The sequence below is a fragment of the Carcharodon carcharias genome, chromosome 5, assembly GCF_017639515.1.
Source record: "Carcharodon carcharias isolate sCarCar2 chromosome 5, sCarCar2.pri, whole genome shotgun sequence".
Taxonomy (NCBI): Eukaryota; Metazoa; Chordata; class Chondrichthyes; order Lamniformes; family Lamnidae; genus Carcharodon; species Carcharodon carcharias.
In genome coordinates this window covers 25478274-25499684 of record NC_054471.1, presented here as the reverse complement: position 1 = coordinate 25499684, position 21411 = coordinate 25478274, and the positions used below count along the sequence as shown (strand labels likewise).

General features: G+C 44.4%; 1 protein-coding gene across 1 annotated transcript in view; it reads right to left on the bottom strand.

The window, feature by feature from the left end:
- The window catches only part of LOC121277667 (serine/threonine-protein kinase MRCK alpha-like), a 715733-nt gene that overhangs the window by 42045 nt on the left and 652277 nt on the right, over nucleotides 1–21411 (bottom strand). Inside the window, exons 28-36 of the mRNA XM_041187269.1 lie at nucleotides 20270–20486; nucleotides 18201–18263; nucleotides 12255–12848; nucleotides 7772–7869; nucleotides 6939–7023; nucleotides 6133–6253; nucleotides 5507–5624; nucleotides 2252–2375; nucleotides 1204–1361 (exon numbers count right to left, since the gene is read on the bottom strand). Coding sequence (XP_041043203.1) covers nucleotides 1204–1361; nucleotides 2252–2375; nucleotides 5507–5624; nucleotides 6133–6253; nucleotides 6939–7023; nucleotides 7772–7869; nucleotides 12255–12848; nucleotides 18201–18263; nucleotides 20270–20486 — 1578 coding nt within the window. The remainder of the gene's footprint in view (nucleotides 1–1203; nucleotides 1362–2251; nucleotides 2376–5506; nucleotides 5625–6132; nucleotides 6254–6938; nucleotides 7024–7771; nucleotides 7870–12254; nucleotides 12849–18200; nucleotides 18264–20269; nucleotides 20487–21411) is intronic.

Sequence of the window (21411 nt, the reverse complement as noted above, 5' to 3'; positions counted from 1 at the left end):
AGTGGGCTGTGTGGGAGGGGGTAAGTTAGACAGTGGGCTGTGTGGGGGGGTAAGTTAGACAGTGGGCTGTGTGGGAGGGGGTAAGTTAGACAGTGGGCTGCGTGGGAGGGGGTAAGTTAGACAGTGGGCTGTGTGGGAGGGGGTAAGTTAGACAGTGGGCTGTGTGGGAGGGGGTAAGTTAGACAGTGGGCTGTGTGGGAGGGGGTAAGTTAGACAGTGGGCTGTGTGGGAGGGGGTAAGTTAGACAGTGGGCTGTGTGGGAGGGGGTAAGTTAGACAGTGGGCTGTGTGGGGGTAAGTTAGACAGTGGGCTGTGTGGGAGGGGGTAAGTTAGACAGTGGGCTGTGTGGGAGGGGGTAAGTTAGACAGTGGGCTGTGTGGGAGGGGGTAAGTTAGACAGTGGGCTGTGGGGGGGTAAGTTAGACAGTGGGCTGTGTGGGGGGGTAAGTTAGACAGTGGGCTGTGGGGGGGTAAGTTAGACAGTGGGCTGTGTGGGGGGGTAAGTTAGACAGTGGGCTGTGGGGGGGTAAGTTAGACAGTGGGCTGTGGGGGGGTAAGTTGGACAGTGGGCTGTGGGGGAGGGGGTAAGTTAGACAGTGGGCTGTGGGGGGGTAAGTTAGACAGTGGGCTGTGGGGGAGGGGGTAAGTTAGACAGTGGGCTGTGTGGGGGGGGTAAGTTAGACAGTGGGCTGTGGGGGAGGGGGTACGTTAGACAGTGGGCTGTGTGGGGGGGGTAAGTTAGACAGTGGGCTGTGTGTGGGGGGGTAAGTTAGACAGTGGGCTGTGTGGGAGGGGGTAAGTTAGACAGTGGGCTGTGTGGGAGGGGGTAAGTTTGACAGTGGGCTGTGTGGGGGGGTAAGTTAGACAGTTGGCTGTGTGGGAGGGGGTAAGTTAGACAGTGGGCTGTGTGGGGGGGGTAAGTTAGACAGTGGGCTGTGTGGGAGGGGGTAAGTTAGACAGTGGGCTGTTTGGGAGGTGGTGGATTTTGGTCTTTGGTGCTGGGGGAGTGGAGGAAGTTGGACTCTGGGTGGGGGGTTGTTGGACTGTGAGATGTGGGAGTGAAGGAGTTGGTTGAAATGCTAAAGGTGATCAATCCTGGTAAATGGAATGGGTTTGTACCTCAACCTTGGTTTCTCATATTAAACCATCTTAGAGCAGAAATTAGAAACCGGGATGAGGGGCGAAGTATGAAAACCAAAATTACATCACGTTCGAACTCCCTTGTTGGCACATCGCTTCCAGGATCCATCCCACCGGAGGATAGGGAGCCATCCGATGGGGAGGTCATCGGCTGGCGTTTGTTGACGTAGTTTCCTCCTGAGAATTCTCTTCGAAGGGCACTTCCATTCTGTGCCGTGGATCCTGTATGAACATCATCAATGCGTGAAATATGTAGATAGTGAATTCAATTCTACAGCACAGTGTAGGGGTATGTCTCATAGAGAAAATAGCGACTTCAGGAAGAAAAATAAAATCACAAGATATCCAACAACATATTACAATAAGGGGCTTTACTAGAGAAGTCCCACACACATCAGAATTCACCTTTCAATTATGATTGTGTAGACAATTAAGGGAATCTTGCTGGTGTCACTGTAATTTGCCTCTATTTGCTATTTTAGGATTTGGAAGATAGGTCTCCTATCCTTTGAAACTCCTCCACTAAACTTTCCCTTTCTTCTCTTCATCTTTCAAATCCCTAACAACATCCACCTCCATATCCAAGGCTTTGATCAGCCACCTCTCTCAGCTCTCCTTTTCCACTTTTCCCTCACACCTATTTATGAAGCTCCTCAGGGCAAATCTTGTGTTTAAAAGCAAGTTGTTGTAGTGAAGTCTGACAGTCAGGCCAAAGTGTTGAAAAGCAAATCTAGATATTAGGAATCCCTTCTTCACGCGATCAAAACACAAAATGAACTCCTCACTGGGTAGAGTGAAGGAGACAAGAAAGCCCAGACACTCTGATGAGGAAGAACAGTCTTTCAGTTGGCAGAATGGCCTTTGTCCTGCATCCGTTCTATGATTTAGGAGAACGTCTTGCTCAGGTAAGCACTTTCCCCTGATAGTGCAGCTCCAAAAGACTCAGTGTCAGAAGTAGATGAACAAAGACCTGTTTGTCTGCTATCTTACAACCTATGAGGAGTAAAGCAAGTAGCAACTGCACACTAACAATGTTGAATGGCACCTATCACAACAGGTCTATCATCCCACGGGTTTTTGTAAAGAAATAGGTTGAGTGGCAAATATCTTACTTGATGACAGCCCACTGCTGGCACTCATGGAGCGCCCTGGCTCTGTGCGAGACCGTGCAATAGCGGGGATGCTGACGGAAGCACTAAACATTGTCCGACTCTTCTCATCTGGAGGGCGGAGATTCTGTAAAGAAACGGGGTGAGGGAGAAAGGAATCAACTTAGATATCTGAACATTTTAAACAGGTGGAGCCAAGAGATGGTCACTTTAAAGGTTCTTATTTAAAGGCTTAGTATAATCTTTAAACCAGTCAGTTCCACTCACAGCTGAGGAGTGCTAGCTACTTGTGAAGTATCCATTTCTAAAATGCTGAGAGACTGCAGTCAATGATGGGATGGGCTTCCAGGGGCATCAGACACCTTTCAGTGCCTTGCCCAAATCACCATTTGACAGACAAGGCAAAGCAAAGAAAACCAGCACACAATGCCCTGCAGTGTAGTCTGAACCAGCCCTTATTTTCACTCGCTGGCAGGGATCACTGGAAGGAAGAGCTGAGGCTATTCATTGCACCACAAAGGTTGAGCTCAAGTAGCTCTGCACAGGTCAGTCAGTCCCTAACCCTGGTGACGCCTGCTCAGCACAGCTTAGTATCCTAGTGGGGGCCCCTAGCAGGAAAGTATAGCAGACGGTTAAAAAGCAGTGAAAGTGTCCAAATATTCTATGTGCCCAATTATTACACCTGGGGTATGTGACTAGGCTACGTCCACCATGCTATAGCATACACGATTACACTTGATATTTGCACCACAATTCTGTGAGGAGTCCTGACAGAGATGAAAAGCAGTGGTTCTGGAGTGGATCTGACTGATCTGAGCTCAGCGCCACACTTGCCCTAATAATAATACAACCACAATTCCAATTTGTGCAAAATTCTCAGCAAATTATTTTGTCCAGCTCTCAAAACGTTTGTAAGCTGCTGTTGTTTAAGCAAAATGGCAATAGTAGATGAAAGGCACCAGCTGCAGTACACTGCCTGTCACCAGCACAGGGGCTTGTGATAGCGAAATGGTAAGAAACTGTCTTAAAGCAGCTGCAGCTCAGCGACAGGCAACAAGCACAAATAATTCAAACCAGCTACAGCACGAGCCCCTGGTTCTATCACACACATTTTCTCTTAGAAGCCGGTGTTAATATTAAAATTCAGCAGATTGGGCTGCTTTTGTGGGGAGAGGAACAGGGTTAACATTTCAGACTGATGGCCTTTCATTAGAATTGGTTATTGATCCGAACCATTAAGTCTATCCCAGTCTTCACAGATGCTGCCTGTCCTGTTCAGCTCTTGCAGCTTTTCTGCTTTCATTTTGGATTTCCAGTACCTGCAGTGCTTTGCTTGACTTTAATCTTAAGATTACTTGGAATATCTTGATGGTTTATTCACAACATAGCACAAGACACATCACCAGGAGATAGAGGTTCTGTGTCAGCTGACGCTTAAACTAACAGGCAAAAGTGGGAACATATTGAGCAGCAAGAAAATCAGCTTTCAGGCTAATCACCTGGAAGGTATTAAGGGATCAGTCTCTTGACTCTAAATCAGAAGATCATGGGTTCCAGCCAAACCCAGAGACTTGAGCCCATAATAATCTGGGCTGATATTTCAGTGCAGTACTGAGTGAATGCTGCACTGGTGGAGGTGACATGCTTCTAACAAGATGTTAAACTGAGAGCCTATCTGCCCCCTCGGGTGGATGTAAAATATGTCATGGCCAATATCCATCCCTCAGCCAATGTCACCTAAACAGCTGATCTGGTTATTATCACGTTGTTGTTTGTGGGACCTGTCTGTGTGAAATTGGCTGCTACATTTCTCATAACAGTGACTACATCAAAAATAGTTCATTGCCTGTGAAGCACTTTGGGATATCCTGAGGTCATCAAAGACACGATAGGAATACAAGTTCATTCTTGTCTTTTTGAGTATCTTCACTTTACCCCATTTTGGAACAGTTTTTCCACACAATATTTCATTTCTTAGAAGATGTGAACATATGAATTAGGAGCCATTCAGCCCCTTGAGCCTGCTCCGCCATTCAATAGGATCATGGCTGATCTGATTGTGGCCCAACTCCACATTCTGTCTACCCCACAATAACCTTACACTCCCTTGTTAATCAAGAATCTATCTACCTCTGCCTTCGAAATATTCATTGATCCAGCTTCCACCGCTCTCTGGGGAAAAGGGTTCTAAAGATTCACACCGCTCAGAGAGAAAAAAAAACTTCTCCTCAACTCCAGCTTAAATGGGAGACCCCTTATTTTTAAACTGTCTCCCCTAGTTCTAGTCTCTCCCACACGGGGAAATACCCTCTCAATATCCACCCTATCAATACCCTCAGAATCCTGTGTTTCAGTAAGATCACCTCTCGTAGGGTGATTTGCTCCAGTGCCTCTGGTTATTTTGCCTTTCAGAAGGGAACAGATTGGCCTGACTTAACTGCTGACTCTTGCCGTCTTGATATCTGCTCACCAGTCCCTCCAGCCCCCATCCCCCATCCCATCTCGACCCACACAACCGAGATCAGAAACCCGGATCTTTGGAGGAGAATGTTGGGAGCTTTGCACCAAATTTGCAGTAAGCAGAAAGAATTGTTAAGGGTTGAAGCAGATGGAGTGATGCAAGGTTTGATTGGATTAGTGCTGCCCCACACACACACACGCACACAAGGCACCGCATATTGGTTAGTGAGGAGGTGAGCACACACCCCATACCCTTGGTGTTATGGAATGTGGCGAGCTGGAGGCAGAGGCTGGTGCAGGGGAGCAGACAGGGGGATCGTAGCAGAGGAAGTTCTCAGCAGAGTGGACAGTCATGTGATAAACGTGTTCAAAGTTGGTTGGAGTGGAGATCAGGCTGAAGTGATTATTGTGGGATGGATGTGGGGAGCTTGGCTATTCAGGGAGCAACAGGAGAAAAGAAATGTCATGGAAAAGAAGGAAAAAAAAAAGCATGAGATTCATCAGTCCCAGGTGGGAATGGTACAGAAAGATCGCAGCCTCATATAAAAACCCAACGTATAACAGTCAGAAAATTAAAAATAAATAATGGATTAAAAAAGTAACAAATTACACAAGTGAGGTCTGTTGATCTTAGACATTTAAAAAGAAACTATGCGCTATTAATGACTCTTGTCATTAGGATTTGGCCCCAATTATGAAGGGCTTTGAATTATTTTCATTCTTTCAGACAGTATTCCACAATGTAAATTGCTGTCATTAAGTGACAGAACCTGAACAGCGTATTCTCAGCTAACTTACCATCGGCAAATCTTTCAGGATCTGTATGCCATCACCTGGACCCATGTGTACAATATGATTGAAATTAGTTGGGTTTGAGATTAACTTAGATCTCATTTCTGGATCTCGAAGCATTTCCCTGAAAAAGAAAAGGAATCTAAAATCATCTCACATTCCAATTAATTAAAGGCAAAGTTACTTCATCCTCTATTTTTCCTGTTTCTTTAGCCCGCTCTCCTTTTCTCTCACTGGTTCAGTGGGGTAGTGTTCACTGTTTAATGTCGCTCTCTAACTGGATGTTAAAACGCACGGGACAACTTGTTTCAATTTCTCTCGCCTTTCTCTAGCTTAGGCCGAGGACCAGCTATTGGGGGGGCAGGGGTGGGTTGGAAAGGAAGACTATCAGGTCTCACCTGCTGCTAAGGCATGAACATTCCACAAACCCAGAAAGTCAAACCCCTTTGGAGCCAGACGCACAGAGCTGTACTTTCCAAAGTACTGACAAAAACAAATAAAGTCCACACCTAATACAACATTGACAGTGTTGAGGGGGAGGGGGGGGGGGGGACACCGGGTATCGAAGGAACAGGCCGAGGAAGGGGAACAGGGGGGTGTGTGTTTACTGTGACACTGGAGACTCTGCCCACCTCCTCTGCTGAAGCCTCTCCTCTTCAGGCACCCGGAAGGAGTATCTCCGTTTGCTTCTGGTCCTGACCATCTGTTTGCGACTGTTGCCTGATGTTTCAGGAACAACGAGCTCATCCCCTTCTGTGGGAGTGAAAGAAACAGCTCAACGGAAACAATTACATGACAAGAGGGTCGATCTACAAAAGTTAAATACTCACAGTTATTGTGAAAACTTCTTTCTTATTGACCATTATTGCAATAACCTGGTTAAGAGCTGTCCAGGTCTTTGTCATAACTGTGGTGTTTAGTCACTGACATGACCATGCTCAGTAATCCCCCATGAGCATTGGTGCGTAAAGTCACATGTTGACATCAGTCAATTCCGGCTGCTGTCGGAGATTTCTGTACATTGGCAACTCTCTCCGGGGGAAAGGACGGGGTTAATTAAAGGGCAAGCAAAGTAGCAGGAAGTGACTGGCTTTCTGTTTTTATATTTGAACAAAACACTATTCAGTAATGATGTGTTTGTGTTTTATACAAAGTGGCTTACCTCAAGCACAAGTCAGAATATGGGTTTGGGATAACATGAACATGACACACAAGCACAGGAATGGAGCCAGAGTCATCGATGTTCACAGGAATGGCCACAGGTCAATGTGGGTGATACACTTCGAAGGTCACATGTTTCATGTGTTTTGCTGGGGGCTGCTTTTCTCCTGCTATACACAGTCTGGCGGTTCAGCAATGTAGGCTGCTAAATAACTAAATACTTCAACAGGAAGTTTGCTGTTTTACATTGAACATTAAAAGCATTTGCTAGACATACCTGCCATTTTATTTTTGAAATAGATTAACCTGATTGTCTCGAGGCCCAGCAGGTTAAGTGTTCCCTCTGTATTAAGTGGCCGAACCTGTAAGAAGAGGAGCTCACTGTAACCAATGCCGCAAAGAATTTCCCAAACAGTATAGTATCTGATTCCCCACATGAAATTCCCAAATGGTGCTTTTCCAACCCTCTGTTTCTGCTCCTGCTCAGAGCTCCACTGCTGGAGAGTCCATTACAGCAGTCTGCTACATTAAAATGTACTGATAGGGCTGACATGGAACGGTATTAATAAATTGTTAGGAGAAGTAGGGCCAGAGAATGCAAATTGGAATTAAGATTACATTCTAAATAGGCAAACTCTGAAGAGTGGATGGAATAAATGTATACAAGTCATTTAGCTCACAGATATAAAAGGGATTTAGAAGGATAATGCAATGTGGCACCATCACAAGATACAGAATATAAAAGCAAAGAAGTTCTAGAGTTTTAGTTAAACCTCATTTAGAATACTGCAGCCAGGTTTGGGTTCCCATCTTGGGGTACCAAGACTTGGAAACAATCAGGATGATTCAGAAAAATACCTGAGATAAAGGGATTTAGTTATAATGGGGGAGTCAGTAAACTCAGGTTACGTTCACTACAGATGGGGATCTTGGTGCTCTGATAGAGGGAGAGAGAAAGGAGGAAAGTTAAGCGAGAAAGAAAGAAAGCAAAAAGGATAAAAGGAGGAAAGAAAGCAAGAAGCCAATGCTCAGTGTGGAGCCATATCATTGCAAGGAACTGAAGAGGGAGGAAAAGAATATAAGCAGATCGGGAAAAGGAACCAAGCGTACCTTCTTTAGTGCAACCGTCTGAATCCACTCCATAGTGTTCACATCAAATACATCTACAGCATTCTCACTATACACAGACAGATATGGAGCATTGTAACCTGCAGGAATACAATACAACTGACAGTGTCAGGTTCCCATCTTTGGGTAATTGCACTCCACAATTAATTATATCTACATGCAATAGGAAATTAAATACAACAGCCTCACCCAATAGGTGTTATCACACTGATTATTTAGCATAACAGTTCCAATATTACAGGGAATAATTATTCTCGCGCCACAAGGCTTTGATGCGCAAGAATACTTTTTGTACCACACTCTCAGTCTATTTAACAGGACTGCTCTCAGCACTGTCAGCAACAGCTAGAGGCCTGTACCTACCAGTACTTTACTCCAACGTGTAATAAACGTCAAACATTCTCTCCAGATACAGTCTGAGTTTGGAAGAACAGAATCTGTAATTGTACTGCACAGTTAGTTAAATAATTCCATAACCCAACTAGCCACTGTGGGGAGTAAAGTTCAATTGAATTCTTGTCACCATTTTTCACTTATAATCTGGGGGTTTGAGCTTTTCAATAACACTGTCAGCTTGTCTGGACCTACTTTGTTAGTGCCCTTTGTAATCTTGCAAACTTCAAATTAAGCTACCTCCAAATCTTGTGCTGCACACTGCTGCATGGTATTCAACTGCAATCTACAGTCCACTTTACCCACCACTGCAAAAGCTTTTTACTCTCTCATTTCAGGAAGCCCTATCCTAAGAGACTGAATTTTACTGGACAGATAACAATGTATTAATGATACATGGTATTATTAATGTTTAAACTAACCAGTAATTGTTATTCTTTAAGAAATTGCTGAGTTTGCCCATTAATCTTGACACATTAAGAGTATCATTTTAATTATTAATGTAACACCAAACAACTTCTTTGGCCCTCCTTCACCCTCCAGCCTGTTTCTTTCTCAATCCTTAAACCCCATTGGTTAAGGAGATTGAAGAGTCATACAGACTCGAAACATTAACTCTGTCTTCCTCTCCACAGATACTGTCAGACCTGCTGAGTTTTTCCAGCAATTTTTGTTTCTGTTTCAGATTTCCAGCATCCACAGTATTTTGCTTTTAACTTTTGGTTCTGTTGTTCACGAGGGCTCCAGTTGCCCCTTGTCCTTGTTGCATTGTTACCAGCTCATATTTTCAGAAACATAAAGGGCTGAAGGGTGCAGGGAAGAATCTAACTAACACTGCGCACCACAGGATGCCCCACTCTAGCAAAATCATCCACCTGCAAGGCACACGTCATAGAAAGTTGCAGCTTTAAGATATAATAGCTAATACATATGATTAATAAATAGTAAAATCATTTATTGAATAGACATTACTTTGTAATTAGATGGTAGTCTTTACCACTGGGTACATAGGTAAATTTGCTCTATTATTGTCACTTTGTCTTCACTAGACAGCGGACAACATCTCGAGAGATTGACTAACTCTATTTGGCCTGAACAACACCGGAATGGGAGCACTTGCTGTCCATCTCCAGTTCCTACGAACGTGGGACTGGATATACACACAGGCTTCTGGATTTATCAAGTTCAATTTCACAACTCGCCGGGGTGGAGTTTAAATTCATGATCTCTGCGTTGCTCAGTCACTACCAGGACCACAAGGCTACTGCATTCTCTTCAGCTTAAAACCTGTTTGTAGGTGAATCTCCGCTTATTTGTTCTGATACATCCAACACATGGACCTACATGTAGCAATCATAAAATGGTTTCCACTCTGCACTTATCTGACAGATCTAATCTGACAGGGCTCCACTGAGCTCCCCTCTCTCTCTCTCGCTCTCTCATTGACAGTGGGGCTCCGATGATTCTCCTCTCTCACAGGAATTCATGGAACTCACTGTTCTCACTCACCTGCCACAGGAATCCACAGGGCTCTCGCCTCTCTCTCAGTATTCACCAGAATCCACTGAACTCTCCACTCTCATTGCCCACAAAAATCCATTGAGCTCTCTCACTGCCCAGGGGAATCCACTGAGCTCCCCCGCATCTCTCACTGTCCCCAGGAATCCACTGAGCTCTCCCCTCTCTCTCACTGTCCCCAGGAATCCACTGAGCTCTCCCCTCTCTCTCACTGTCCCCAGGAATCCACTGAGCTCTCCCCTCTCTCTCACTGTCCCCAGGAATCCACTGAGCTCTCCCCTCTCTCTCACTGTCCCCAGGAATCCACTGAGCTCTCCCCTCTCTCTCACTGTCCCCAGGAATCCACTGAGCTCTCCCCTCTCTCTCACTGTCCCCAGGAATCCACTGAGCTCTCCCCTCTCACTGCCCACATTGAGCTCTCCCCTCTGCCAAAATGAATCCACTGAGCTCTCCCCTCTCTCTCACTGTCCCCAGGAATCCACTGAGCTCTCCCCTCTCTCTCACTGTCCCCAGGAATCCACTGAGCTCTCCCCTCTCACTGCCCACATTGAGCTCTCCCCTCTGCCAAAATGAATCCACTGAGCTCTCCCCTCTCACTGCCAAAATGAATCCACTGAGCTCTCCCCTCTCACTGCCCACAGTAATCCATTGAGCTCTCCCCTCTCACTGCCAAAATGAATCCACTGAGCTCTCCCCTCACTGCCAAAATGAATCCACTGAGCTCTCCCCTCTCACTGCCCACAGTAATCCATTGAGCTCTCCCCTCTCATTGCCAAAATGAATCCACTGAGCTCTCCCCTCTCACTGCCCACAGTAATCCATTGAGCTCTCCCCTCTCACTGCCAAAATGAATCCACTGAGCTCTCCCCTCTCTCTTGCTGCCCACAGGAATCCACTGAGCTCTCCCCTCTCATTCCCTCAGGGATCCAATGGGCTCCTCTCTCTCACGAGCCTCAGCCTGCTTTCTTCTTCATCCTGTCTTCAGTACGTAGAATTCTCTCCTCAGTGGTGGTCTGCTGATGCTGCTCTCTTCAGCTGCATCCCCCCTCGTACACATTCTGTGCACGGAAATTTGAAGAAGCAACCAACAGGCAACAAGCAACCACTTCCTTGCCACAAATTCACAACAAAACAAGATACCATCGGAGCTAATAGGAATTTTTAAACAGAGACATGCACAGGTAAACAAAGTTCCATGTTAGCAGCATAACAATACATGGTATGTTAGCACTGTATAATACTCTTCTCAGTATAAACAGTGCCTCTTCTGACTCACCATGAGGGGAACTGCAGGAGATCTGTGTATATGGTGATGAACAGTTCTAAATACCGTATGATAGGTGTAATCATGGCAGAAAAGCTCATAATTTTTCATTAGTGTTGGAGAATCGTTTTTGTGGTCTTTCTTTATACAGAACAGGGCCCTGTACTAAAGCCTGCTGGATATTTCAGTGCATTAACAGCAATGTTATGTGTTAAGACTACTTGACAGACATCTAGTGCTGGATGAGTAGAAATATCCTCCATTTAAATATTAAGAAGACTAAAACCATTGCCTTGGTCCCCACCACAAGCTCCATTCCCTAGCCTCCGACTTCATGTCTCTCTCTAGCAGATGTCCAAGGCTGAACTAGACTGTTCGCAACCTTGGTGTGACCCCAAATTAAGGTTCTGACCACTTGTGCGTTCCATCACTAAGACCACCTTCATAACAGCTTCTGACTCTACCCCTGCTAGTTTATCTGTTGGTCAAACCCCCATCCATGCCTTTGTTATCTCTACACTTCACTGTTCTAATCCACTCCTGGCCAGCTTCCCATATTCTAACCTCCACAAACTTGAGGTCATCCAAAACTCTGCTGCCCCTGTCCTAACTCGCACCAAGTCCTGTTCACCTGTCACCCCTGTGCCTGCTAACCTACTTTGGCTCCCAGTTAAGTTTCAATCTTAAAATTCTCATCCTTGCTTTCAAATCTCTCCATGGTCTTGTTGCTCTCTCTGAGATCCTCTAATTCCAGCCTCTTCAGCATCTCTGATTCCAATCCATCCACCATTGGTGCTTGTGCCTCCAACTACCAAGGCCCCAAGTTCCGGAATTTTCTCCTTATACCTCTCCACCTCTCTTTCTTCCTTTAAGGCACTTCTTAAAAAATATCTCTTTGAACTTTTGTTCATGTGCCCTCATATACTGGTGTCAAATGTTGCCTAAGAATTCTGGGCAGCACCTTGGGGTGTTTTGTTATGTTAAGGGTGCCATCTAAATAAAGTTGCAGTTGTGTTAAATTTAAGGAAATTCCCACATGTTTGAGGAAGGAAAATTGCTGATTTTTTAAAAACATTGTTTGCTGTTTCTTATCCATCTTGTTTCCTCCTGTGAAGGTGATTGCTTTGATCGTTAGGAGCATCCCTAAGTGCTAGCCTCTGCAGGATCGGCTAATTCAACACAAAGGGTATTCTTTGGGCTGTGAGCCCAAGACTGAGAGTTAGGTTTACCCCCTAATCGGTTAGCTAGACAGACTCCAAGTCTACAAATAGAAGAACCGAACAAACTTACAGCACGTTGTGGGAATAGCCGGCCACATCAGTTCTTGCTGCCTTGACCTTCGCCCCTGGCAGTCTACATAAATGCCCACAGTACTGAAACACAATAAATACTCCTTGCCCGAGATTTCCACTGCACAGATTGCATCATTGGGCTGCTGAGTGATAAAGGAGAGCGTGGGGTCGTCAGGGTGGAGTAGGCTGATGGGACCCCCGTCTCCTTGCAGCGGGTACTTGGCGAAACCGGACTGATAGCCGACGAGCAAGCGCTCACTGAAAACGGCCATCCACTGCACGTTGCCCGGGACTTGGATCTCTTTGAACTTTTTGTGGCGAGTTTTGATCTGGTTGAGTTCATAGCACTGCACCTGCCGTTTCATGGCCACACACAGACACGTGGCCGCACCATGGCGCATTGATCCCGATACCAGTGTTTGGCAGCCCTTCGTCTCCACCAGTTTGAAAAAATCGCCTTCCCGGCCGTCGAGGGCAGAAGTGGGGAAGAGGCGGACGTGCCGGTTTCGTCCGGAAATGACAGCGATCAGCTGTTCCCCTGAGATGAGCTCAATCTGATGGACCTTCTTGTTATCACCCACGCGGATAATTTCTGCCAAGAGGAGGAAAAGAAAGTTTTCATTCTGCTTATGTGCATTTATATAACACCTCTCTCTCAACCTCAAGACATTCCAATGGAAAAAAAAGTACTTTTAAAAAAAAAAATTGATTCATGGGATGTGGGTGTCGTTGGCAAGGCCAGCGTTTGTTGTGGTGGTGAGCTGCCTTCTTGAGCCGCTGCAGTCCACGTAGTGTTAGGGAGAGAGTTCCAGGATTTTGACCCAGCGACAGTGAAGGAAGCGATGTATTTCCAAGTCAGGATGGTGAGTGACTTGGAGGGGAATTTCCAGGTGGTGGTGTCCCCATCTATCTGCTGCCCTTGTCCTCCTAGGTAGTAGAGTTTGTGGGTTTGGGAGGTGCTGTTGAAGGAGCCTTGGTGAATTGCTGCAGTGCATCTTGTAGATGGTACACACTGCTGCTACTGTGTGTCGGTGGTGGAGGGAGACAATGTTTAAGATGGCGGATGGGGTGCCAGTCAAGTGGGTTGCTTTGTCCTAGATGGTGCTGAACTTCTCTAGTGTCTTTGGAGTTGTACTCATCCAGGCAAGTGGAGGGTATTCCATCAAACTCCTGACTTATGTCTTGTAGATGGTGGATAGGCTTTGGGGAGCTAGGAGGTGAGTTACATACCACCGTTCCTAGCCTCTGACATGTGCTTGTAGCCACAATATTTATATGGCTAGCCCAGTTCAGTTTCTACTTAACGGTATCCCCCAGGATGTTGACAGTGGGGGATTCAGTGATGGTAATGCCATAACATGTCAAGAAGAGATGGTTAGATTCTCTCTTGTTGGAGATGGTCATTGCCTGACACTTGTGTGGTGTGAATGCCACTTCTCAACCCAAGCCTGGATATTGTCCAGGTCTTACTGCATATGGACATGGACCGCTTTAGTATCTGAGGAGTCGCAAATGGTGCCGAACATTGTGCAATCATCAGCAAACAACCCCATTTCTGACCTTATGATGGAGGGAAGGTCATTGATGATGCAGCTGGAGATGGTTGGGCCTAGGAGACCACGCTGAGGAACTCCTGCAGTGATGCCTGGAACTGAGGTGACTGACCTCCAACAACGACAAATATCTTCCTTTGTGGTAGGTACGACTCCAACCAGTAGATAGTTTTCCCCCCAAATTCCCATTGACTACAGTTTTGTTAGGGCTCCTTGATGCCACAATTGGTCAAATGCTGCCTTGATGTTAAGGGCAGTCACCCTCACCTCAACTCATTTCTGAGGTGTAGTCACTGTTGTAAACACTGTAGGAAATATAGCAGCCAAATTGTGCACAGCAAGCTCCCAGAAACAGTAACGTGATCATGACCAGGTAATCTGTTTTTGTGATGTTGGCTGGGATAAATGTTGGCCAAGACACAGTGAAGAACTTCCCTGCTCTTTCTTGGATACTGCCATGGGATCTTTTACGTCCATTTGAGAGGGCAGAGAGCCTTGGTTTAATGTCTCATCTGAAAACGCCATTTCAAACAGTGAACCACACTCTCTCATTGACTGGGAATGACCTCACGACCTTTCTGTGTGACAGGTGAGTGTGTTACCACAAAGCCACAGTGACACATGGTAAAGCTCCTTGAAATGTTTCAAAGCTGTGATAGGTGCTGTATAAAGGCAAATCTTCCCCTTCCCACCCATTTATCTACAAATAATATCCCAGAAGCAGCTATAAATCAGGAAGTGGAAAGGAGGGAGGAACTCAGGAAAATTACAATCATCAGAGAAGTGGTACTGAGTAAATTGTTGGGAGCTGCAGGCTGACAAGTGTCTGGGTCCTGATGGACACCATCCTAGAGTCTTAAAAGAAATGGCTAGTGAGATAGTTGATACATCGGTTTTAATTTTCCAAAACTCCTTAGATTCGGGGAAGGTCCCATTAGATTGAAAGATAGCAAATGTAACTCCACTATTCAAAATGAAAGGGAGACAGAATGCGGGAAACTACAGGCCAGTTAGCTTAACACCTCTGGTAGGGAAAATGTTAGAAGCTATTGTTAAAGAAGCTATAGCAGGGCACTTGGATAAGTTCAAAGTAATCAGGCAGAGTCAACATGGTTTTGTGAAAGGGAAATCATGTTTAACCAACTTACTGGAGTTCTTTGAGGAAGTAACATGTGCTGTGGATAAAGAGGAACCAGTGGATGTACTGTACTTAGATTTCCAGATGGTATTTGATAAAATGTCACATCACAAGTTATTGCGTAAAATAAAAGCTCACAGTATAGAGGATAACATATTGGCATGGACAGAAGATTGACTAGCTAACAGGAAGCAGAGAGTAGGCATAAAATGGGTCTTTTTCAGGTTGGCAAGATGTAACGAGTGGTGTGCCACAGGGATCAGTGCTGGGACCTCAACTGTTTACAATTTATATCAATGACTTGGATGAAGGGATGGTTGCCAAATTTGCTGATGACACAAAGGCAATAGGAAAGTAAGTTGTGAAGAGGACATAAGGAGGCTAGAAGAAGCTATAGATAGATTACTGAATGGGCAAGGATCTGGCAAATGGAGTAAAATGTGGGAAAATGTGAAATTGTCCATTTCGACAGGAACAGTAAAAGAGAAAAAACAAAAACAGAATTACCTGGAAAAACTCAGCAGGTCTGGCAGCATCGGCGGAGAAGAAAAGAGTTGACGTCTCGAGTCCTCATGACCCTTCGACAGAACTTGAGTGAATCCAAGAAAGGGGTTCCCTGGCCCCAACTGCTTCCTCTTCACCATGGACGTCCAATCCCTCTATACCTCCATCTCCCACCAGGATGGTCTGAGGGCCCTTAGCTTCTTCCTCGAACAGAGGCCCGAACAATCGCCATCCACCACTACTCTCCTCTGTCTGGCTGAACTTGTTCTCACACTGAACAATTTCTCCTTCAACTCCTCTCAAAAAAATAAAAAGCCCTTTCTTGGATTCACTCAAGTTCTGTCGAAGGGTCATGAGGACGCGAAACGTCAGCTCTTCTCCGCCGATGCTGCCAGACCTGCTGAGTTTTTCCAGGTAATTCTGTTTTTGTTTTGGATTTCCAGCATCTGCAGTTTTTTTGTTTTTATCACCGTAAAAGAGAAGCTTATTATCTAAATGGTGAGAGGTTGCAGAGCTCTGTGATGCAGAGGGATCTGGGTGGCTTAGTGCATGAATTGTAAAAGGCTAGTATGCAGGTACAGCAAGTAATTAGGAAAGCTAATAGAATGCTATCATTCATTGCGAGAGAAATTGAATACAAAATTAGGGAGGTTATACTTCTGTTATATAGAGCACTTGTGAGACCACATCTGGAATACTGCGTACAGTATTGATCACCTTATTTAAGGAAGGATGTAAATGCATTGGATACAGTTCAGAGAAGTTTTACCAGACTAATACCGAATGGGCGGTTGTCTTATGACGAAAGGTTGGACAAGTTAGACTTGTATCCGCTGGAGTTTAGAAGAATAAAAGGCGAGTTGATGGAGCATATAACATCCTGAAGGGTCTTGACAGGGTGGATATGGAAAGAATGTTTCCTCTTCATGGAAAATCTAGAACTAGGGGTAGCCCATTTAAAACGGGCAAAAATTTTTTCAGAGGGTTGTGAGTCTTTGGGACTCTCTTCCTGAAAAGCTAGTGGAAGCAGAGTCTTTGAATATTTTTAAGGCGGAGGTGGATAGATTCTTGGTAAGCAAGGGGCTAATAGGTTATCGGGGGTAGGTGGGATGCAGATTTGAGGTTAAACTCAGATCAGCCATGATTTTATTGAATGGCGGAGGAGACTTGAAGGACCGAATGGCCGATTCCTGCTCCTTATTCGTATATTACGCTCGTATGTTATTTTATTTCAGAATGGACGGTAGATTGAAACCACCTCCCAACCTACCCACAATGAAAGTGAATCCAGCCTTTCCCACTCACCATGAAGAGTGAATCCTACCTGTCCCACTCACCATGAAGAGTGAATCCTACCTGTCCCACCCACCATGAAGAGTGAATCCTACCTGTCCCACCCACCATGAAGAGTGAATCCTACCTGTCCCACTCACCATGTAGAGTGAATCCTGCCTTTCCCACTCACCATGAAGAGTGAATCCTGCCTGTACCACTCACCATGAAGAGTGAATCCTGCCTTTCCCACTCACCATGAAGAGTGAATCCTACCTGTCCCACTCACCATGAAGAGTGAATCCTACCTGTCCCACTCACCATGAAGAGTGAATCCTGCTCCATGCTGAGACTCTCAGAAACCTTTCCTCCCCATAGGCCTGGGAATGAAAAGAACTCACATTGCAGACCCCATTCTTCTCGCCCCTTCCCTTCACAACCCCACTTTCACCATCCTCTGCACCTCGCTCCTCTCCTCCTCCATGAGTGGATGGAATGAAGAGAGAAACAGCAGGCAGAGGAGATAGAGGAAGGGAAGTGAGTGAGAGAAAGAAAAGTATAGAGTGAAATGGGAGAGTGGTGCAGAGAAGAAAGGAGAGTAAAATAAATTTTGAAGCTAGCTGATTATCTCACTTCTGTTTTGTGGACAGTAGAAGCTAATACTACTGGTTTACACCAGTCAGATCACCAGGTTCTGATCTCTATCATGAGACAAACAGAAAGTGAGAAAGCAAAAGCAAGGTTGAAAGCAAAAGCAAGGCAGAAAGTGAGTGAGAGGGAAAGTGAACGAGAGAGAAGGCGAGCGAGAGAGAAAGCGAGCAAGAGAGAAAGCGAGCGAGAGAGAAAGTGAGCGAGAGAGAAAGCAAGAGTGCGAATGCAAGCAAGTGATAGTGAAAATGAGCGAGACGACAAAATCGAGCGAGGAGAGAAGGTTAGAGAGAGAGAGTGCAAAAGAAAGCGAGCAATCCCAGGCTTCAAGTGGAAATTCTTACTTTAGAGAATAGTTCCACCAAACACTGAACTACAGTTGAGCATTCTGAGCATGTGCAGTGTGTAGATTTGAAAGGGGACTTGAATTTGATACGGGATGCTTTCAGATTTTGTGCATGGAGCAGGGTCTTTGATTATTAGTTTGGGGCAGGGGGCTCATATTTTTGCATAGGGCTTCACATTTCTATGCAACTACTTGCAATCCCATTCGAACTGTCACATTTATATCAGTCTCCACTGCTAGAGGTTGGACATTCCTGAATTAAATCATCACACCTTCTCCAGCTGCAAGATCTCATGTGAGAAAACTCCAGAAGAAAATTTACCATTAAGTTACACGACAAATAAACAGTTACAGGAGATCAAAAACATAAGGAACAAGGTGTGAAAAATATTTTCTGTTTATGTTGGTATTAAACCTAAATATTACTGCTTGTGGAACTGTATAATTGTTCAGTGAAAGTGGGTAAGAAAGATATCCACTTACCATCTTTGGTGACATGCACTACAAACAACCCTTCTTCATTTCCCAGTGCTATCCTTTCATGATCTGGAATACAGTAACAGTGAGGGGAATAGGTGTTAATATTTGCCACCTGCATCATGGTTTTCTCTTATCGGTCAATATTTCATCCTTAACAAAGGTGTTAGATACCAACCACATCGTGCTAGCAGTAGGCAATCTCAACATTAGACACACTGTGCTTTAATAGCACATTTCAGCACCTATCTCTAATACAGTACAAATGTGAATTCTCTTTTTTCCTCATATCAGCAGTCCTCTGGGTCTCCTGATTTTAATTGACAAAATGAATATCTCATTGTAGGCAGAACTGTGCTGCTCACTAAAAATTTGAACTGACCAAAATGATTTTGGCATGGAAATTGGCTGTGGTCTGTTTTCAGGCTCATTGATGACAATGAATAATTTCACCTGAGAGGCCTGAGGCCAGCCTGATATTGGATCTTGGGCTTCATTAACATGTTTTGCAGCAGCTGCCAGCACCTGTTGTTTCTCCACAGGTAGCTAGTGCATTCCACTAAGAATACCATCAGGCTGCCCCAACTTCAAATTGAAACTATTATCAATGCTTAACTGTTTTGTCATCCCTCAAAAGGAGGTTCGGAAAGAGCTTTATTCCTTAGAGTATGGGGTCTAAGGGCTGTGTGGGTGGGAATATAGTCCACGATAGAATGATCAGACATGGCCCCGGATGGAGTGGGCTTGGTGATCTAAATCACCTCATTTTACTATGGATATTCTTGTATTTCAAAAGTTACCTGTCAGCTAATGAGGTTGGCTGTATCATAGTTCTCATACACAAAGAAACATCTAAATGCTAAATATGAAAATGAACATGAAGACTCATTGTGTCATCTATATCTTCTGATTTAAGATCTATAATTCTAATTCTACAAAATACAACATAATCTCCAAATTATGAATAACTTTGGGTTAAACTGAGAAAATGCAAACAAGACCTTCAAGCAAACAAATTTGTCCAATGGGAAGTCCTTGCCCCTCTCTCTCACAATTAAAAGGTTGGAAGACTGTTGGCACATGGCATTCTTCAATCACCTTCACTGAATCTGTCCAATGTCCGATGCTGCAGATGGACTTTCTTCCCACCACACAGTATCATCCACTATTTCTAACTGCAACACCTTATGAATATTCCATTGAAATTCTCAGCTGAGCTTACACTCACACTAATGACACAATAGTAATTGTTCATTGTTGAATATCACCCTTGACAATAGAACAGTCACTATCAAAAAATTATCTTCTATTCTCTTATCAGCATTTAATATTTTTATTCAATACTGTCTAATCACTCATTCTTCTGAAGTAGTGGGGGCTGCAGGGGTTGGAGGGGGGAAGCAGAGAGGTGCACAAAAGAAACAACAAACTGATGTTTATATCATGCCTTTCACACTCTCAGGGTACCTGCAACCATTTCACAGCCAATTATTGTCGTTTAGCTGTGATAAAGTAAGATGGAAGGATGTGTGTGGGAGAATAACCACTAGTTGGGTGGAATGGTCTGTTTCTGTGCTGTAAATTCTTCAACTCTTGTTTATGGTATCAAACACTGCAGCTAGGTTACATAGAGCAAGGCTCCACAAACTGAACGAGCTAAATGACCAGGTAATATTTGTCTTTGGTAAATGCTGGCCAGGACATTTACTTCCTCCTGAACAAGATGATGGGGCCTCAATTGATTGTCTCATCTAAAAGACGGCACTCTCTCAGGAATGCTCCGGCACAACTGAGCCAACAATGACACTAAGAAGAAAGGAATTAAAACTGGAAAATCTGACTATAAGTTTTCGATCTGTTGAATTAAAAGAAAAGGAAGAATTTGTATTTACATAGCACCTTTCACGTCCTCAGGACATCCCAAACTGTTTTACAGTCAATAATAATCTTTGAAGCGTAGTCCCTATTGTTATTTTATAAATTATATTATGTAAACTGGCAGCTGATTATACCCTATGACGTTATATACTGAGAGATATCAGCTTCAGTGAAAAGGCATATCAGCTGGCTCCTACCTATAATGGCAGCTGACTGTGTTGTCTTAATAAGTGGCAGGGCACTGTCATAAGCTTCCTTCGGAACGAAGACTGATCGGTCCTTGAGTTTGTTCTTCTTTAGGATCCGGTGTAGTTCATTCAGCAGTCCCACCCACTTATTTTTCTCATTCTCACTGTCAGCCAGTATCAGGATTGAACACTTATTATTGGATGTTGACAGCTGGGAGGCTGTAACCTGCAAAGAATGAAGTGATGTTAAAGGGAAAACCTAGGCAGCACTGATCAGAGTTAAACTGTCTGCGCCATTTTATTTTACCCTCGCCTCATGTGCTTTAATCCACTCCATTAGATTATCTGAAACTCTGCTGAAACTTAGCTGACTGCAGACAAACCAGATTATATTAAAAAGAAAACCCTGCTTGCTCAATCCTTTTCATTATTCCACTTCACGGTTGACTTATGCTGACAATGTTAACATTCTACCTTCTGCCCTGCACCCTCGGAGACCAGCACCTACTTAAAAATAGTTCCAGCCCTTATATGCAAAAACGTATGTAAACCACATTCAGAGTGTAACTGACAAACAAAATACAAACCTATTAATCTTTACAAAGATGTCTATAATGTAAATGGACAGTTCACACCAACACATTACACACCCTGTTTATAAAAGGCAGCCATCCATATTGGGTAAATAGTGCTAACCATTTGCCAAACCCATCGGAGTCAATTACAAAGGTGGCACTTAGAACATATCAATTCCACTGGCTATTTCAGACACATTTGTCATGGACACCTTTTAACTGATTTTCCCACTTGAAAGGTCACACACTTTTGCTTCTTCACAGAGATGCCTACTTTAAGCTAAGCCTTTCTTGCAAGTATTTTGATGCACATTTTTTGGAACATCAATATTTTTTGCTATCCATGTGAAAGAACTGAAAAACAACCCAACTTGTTGGCTTCAAAGCTTCATTTGATTTTCAGTTGTGCTCTCTGAAGTGTGTGATACAATTAGCAGATCCACGCTCTAAATAGGCACTAAAATTGGCCACAGCATCCTTAGGATTGGAAGGATTAAATACCAATGGACTGAGCTAGTTACTTGTACAGTGCACTGGTAGATACCTGTGGACAGGTACTGCTGCAACAGCAGTTTG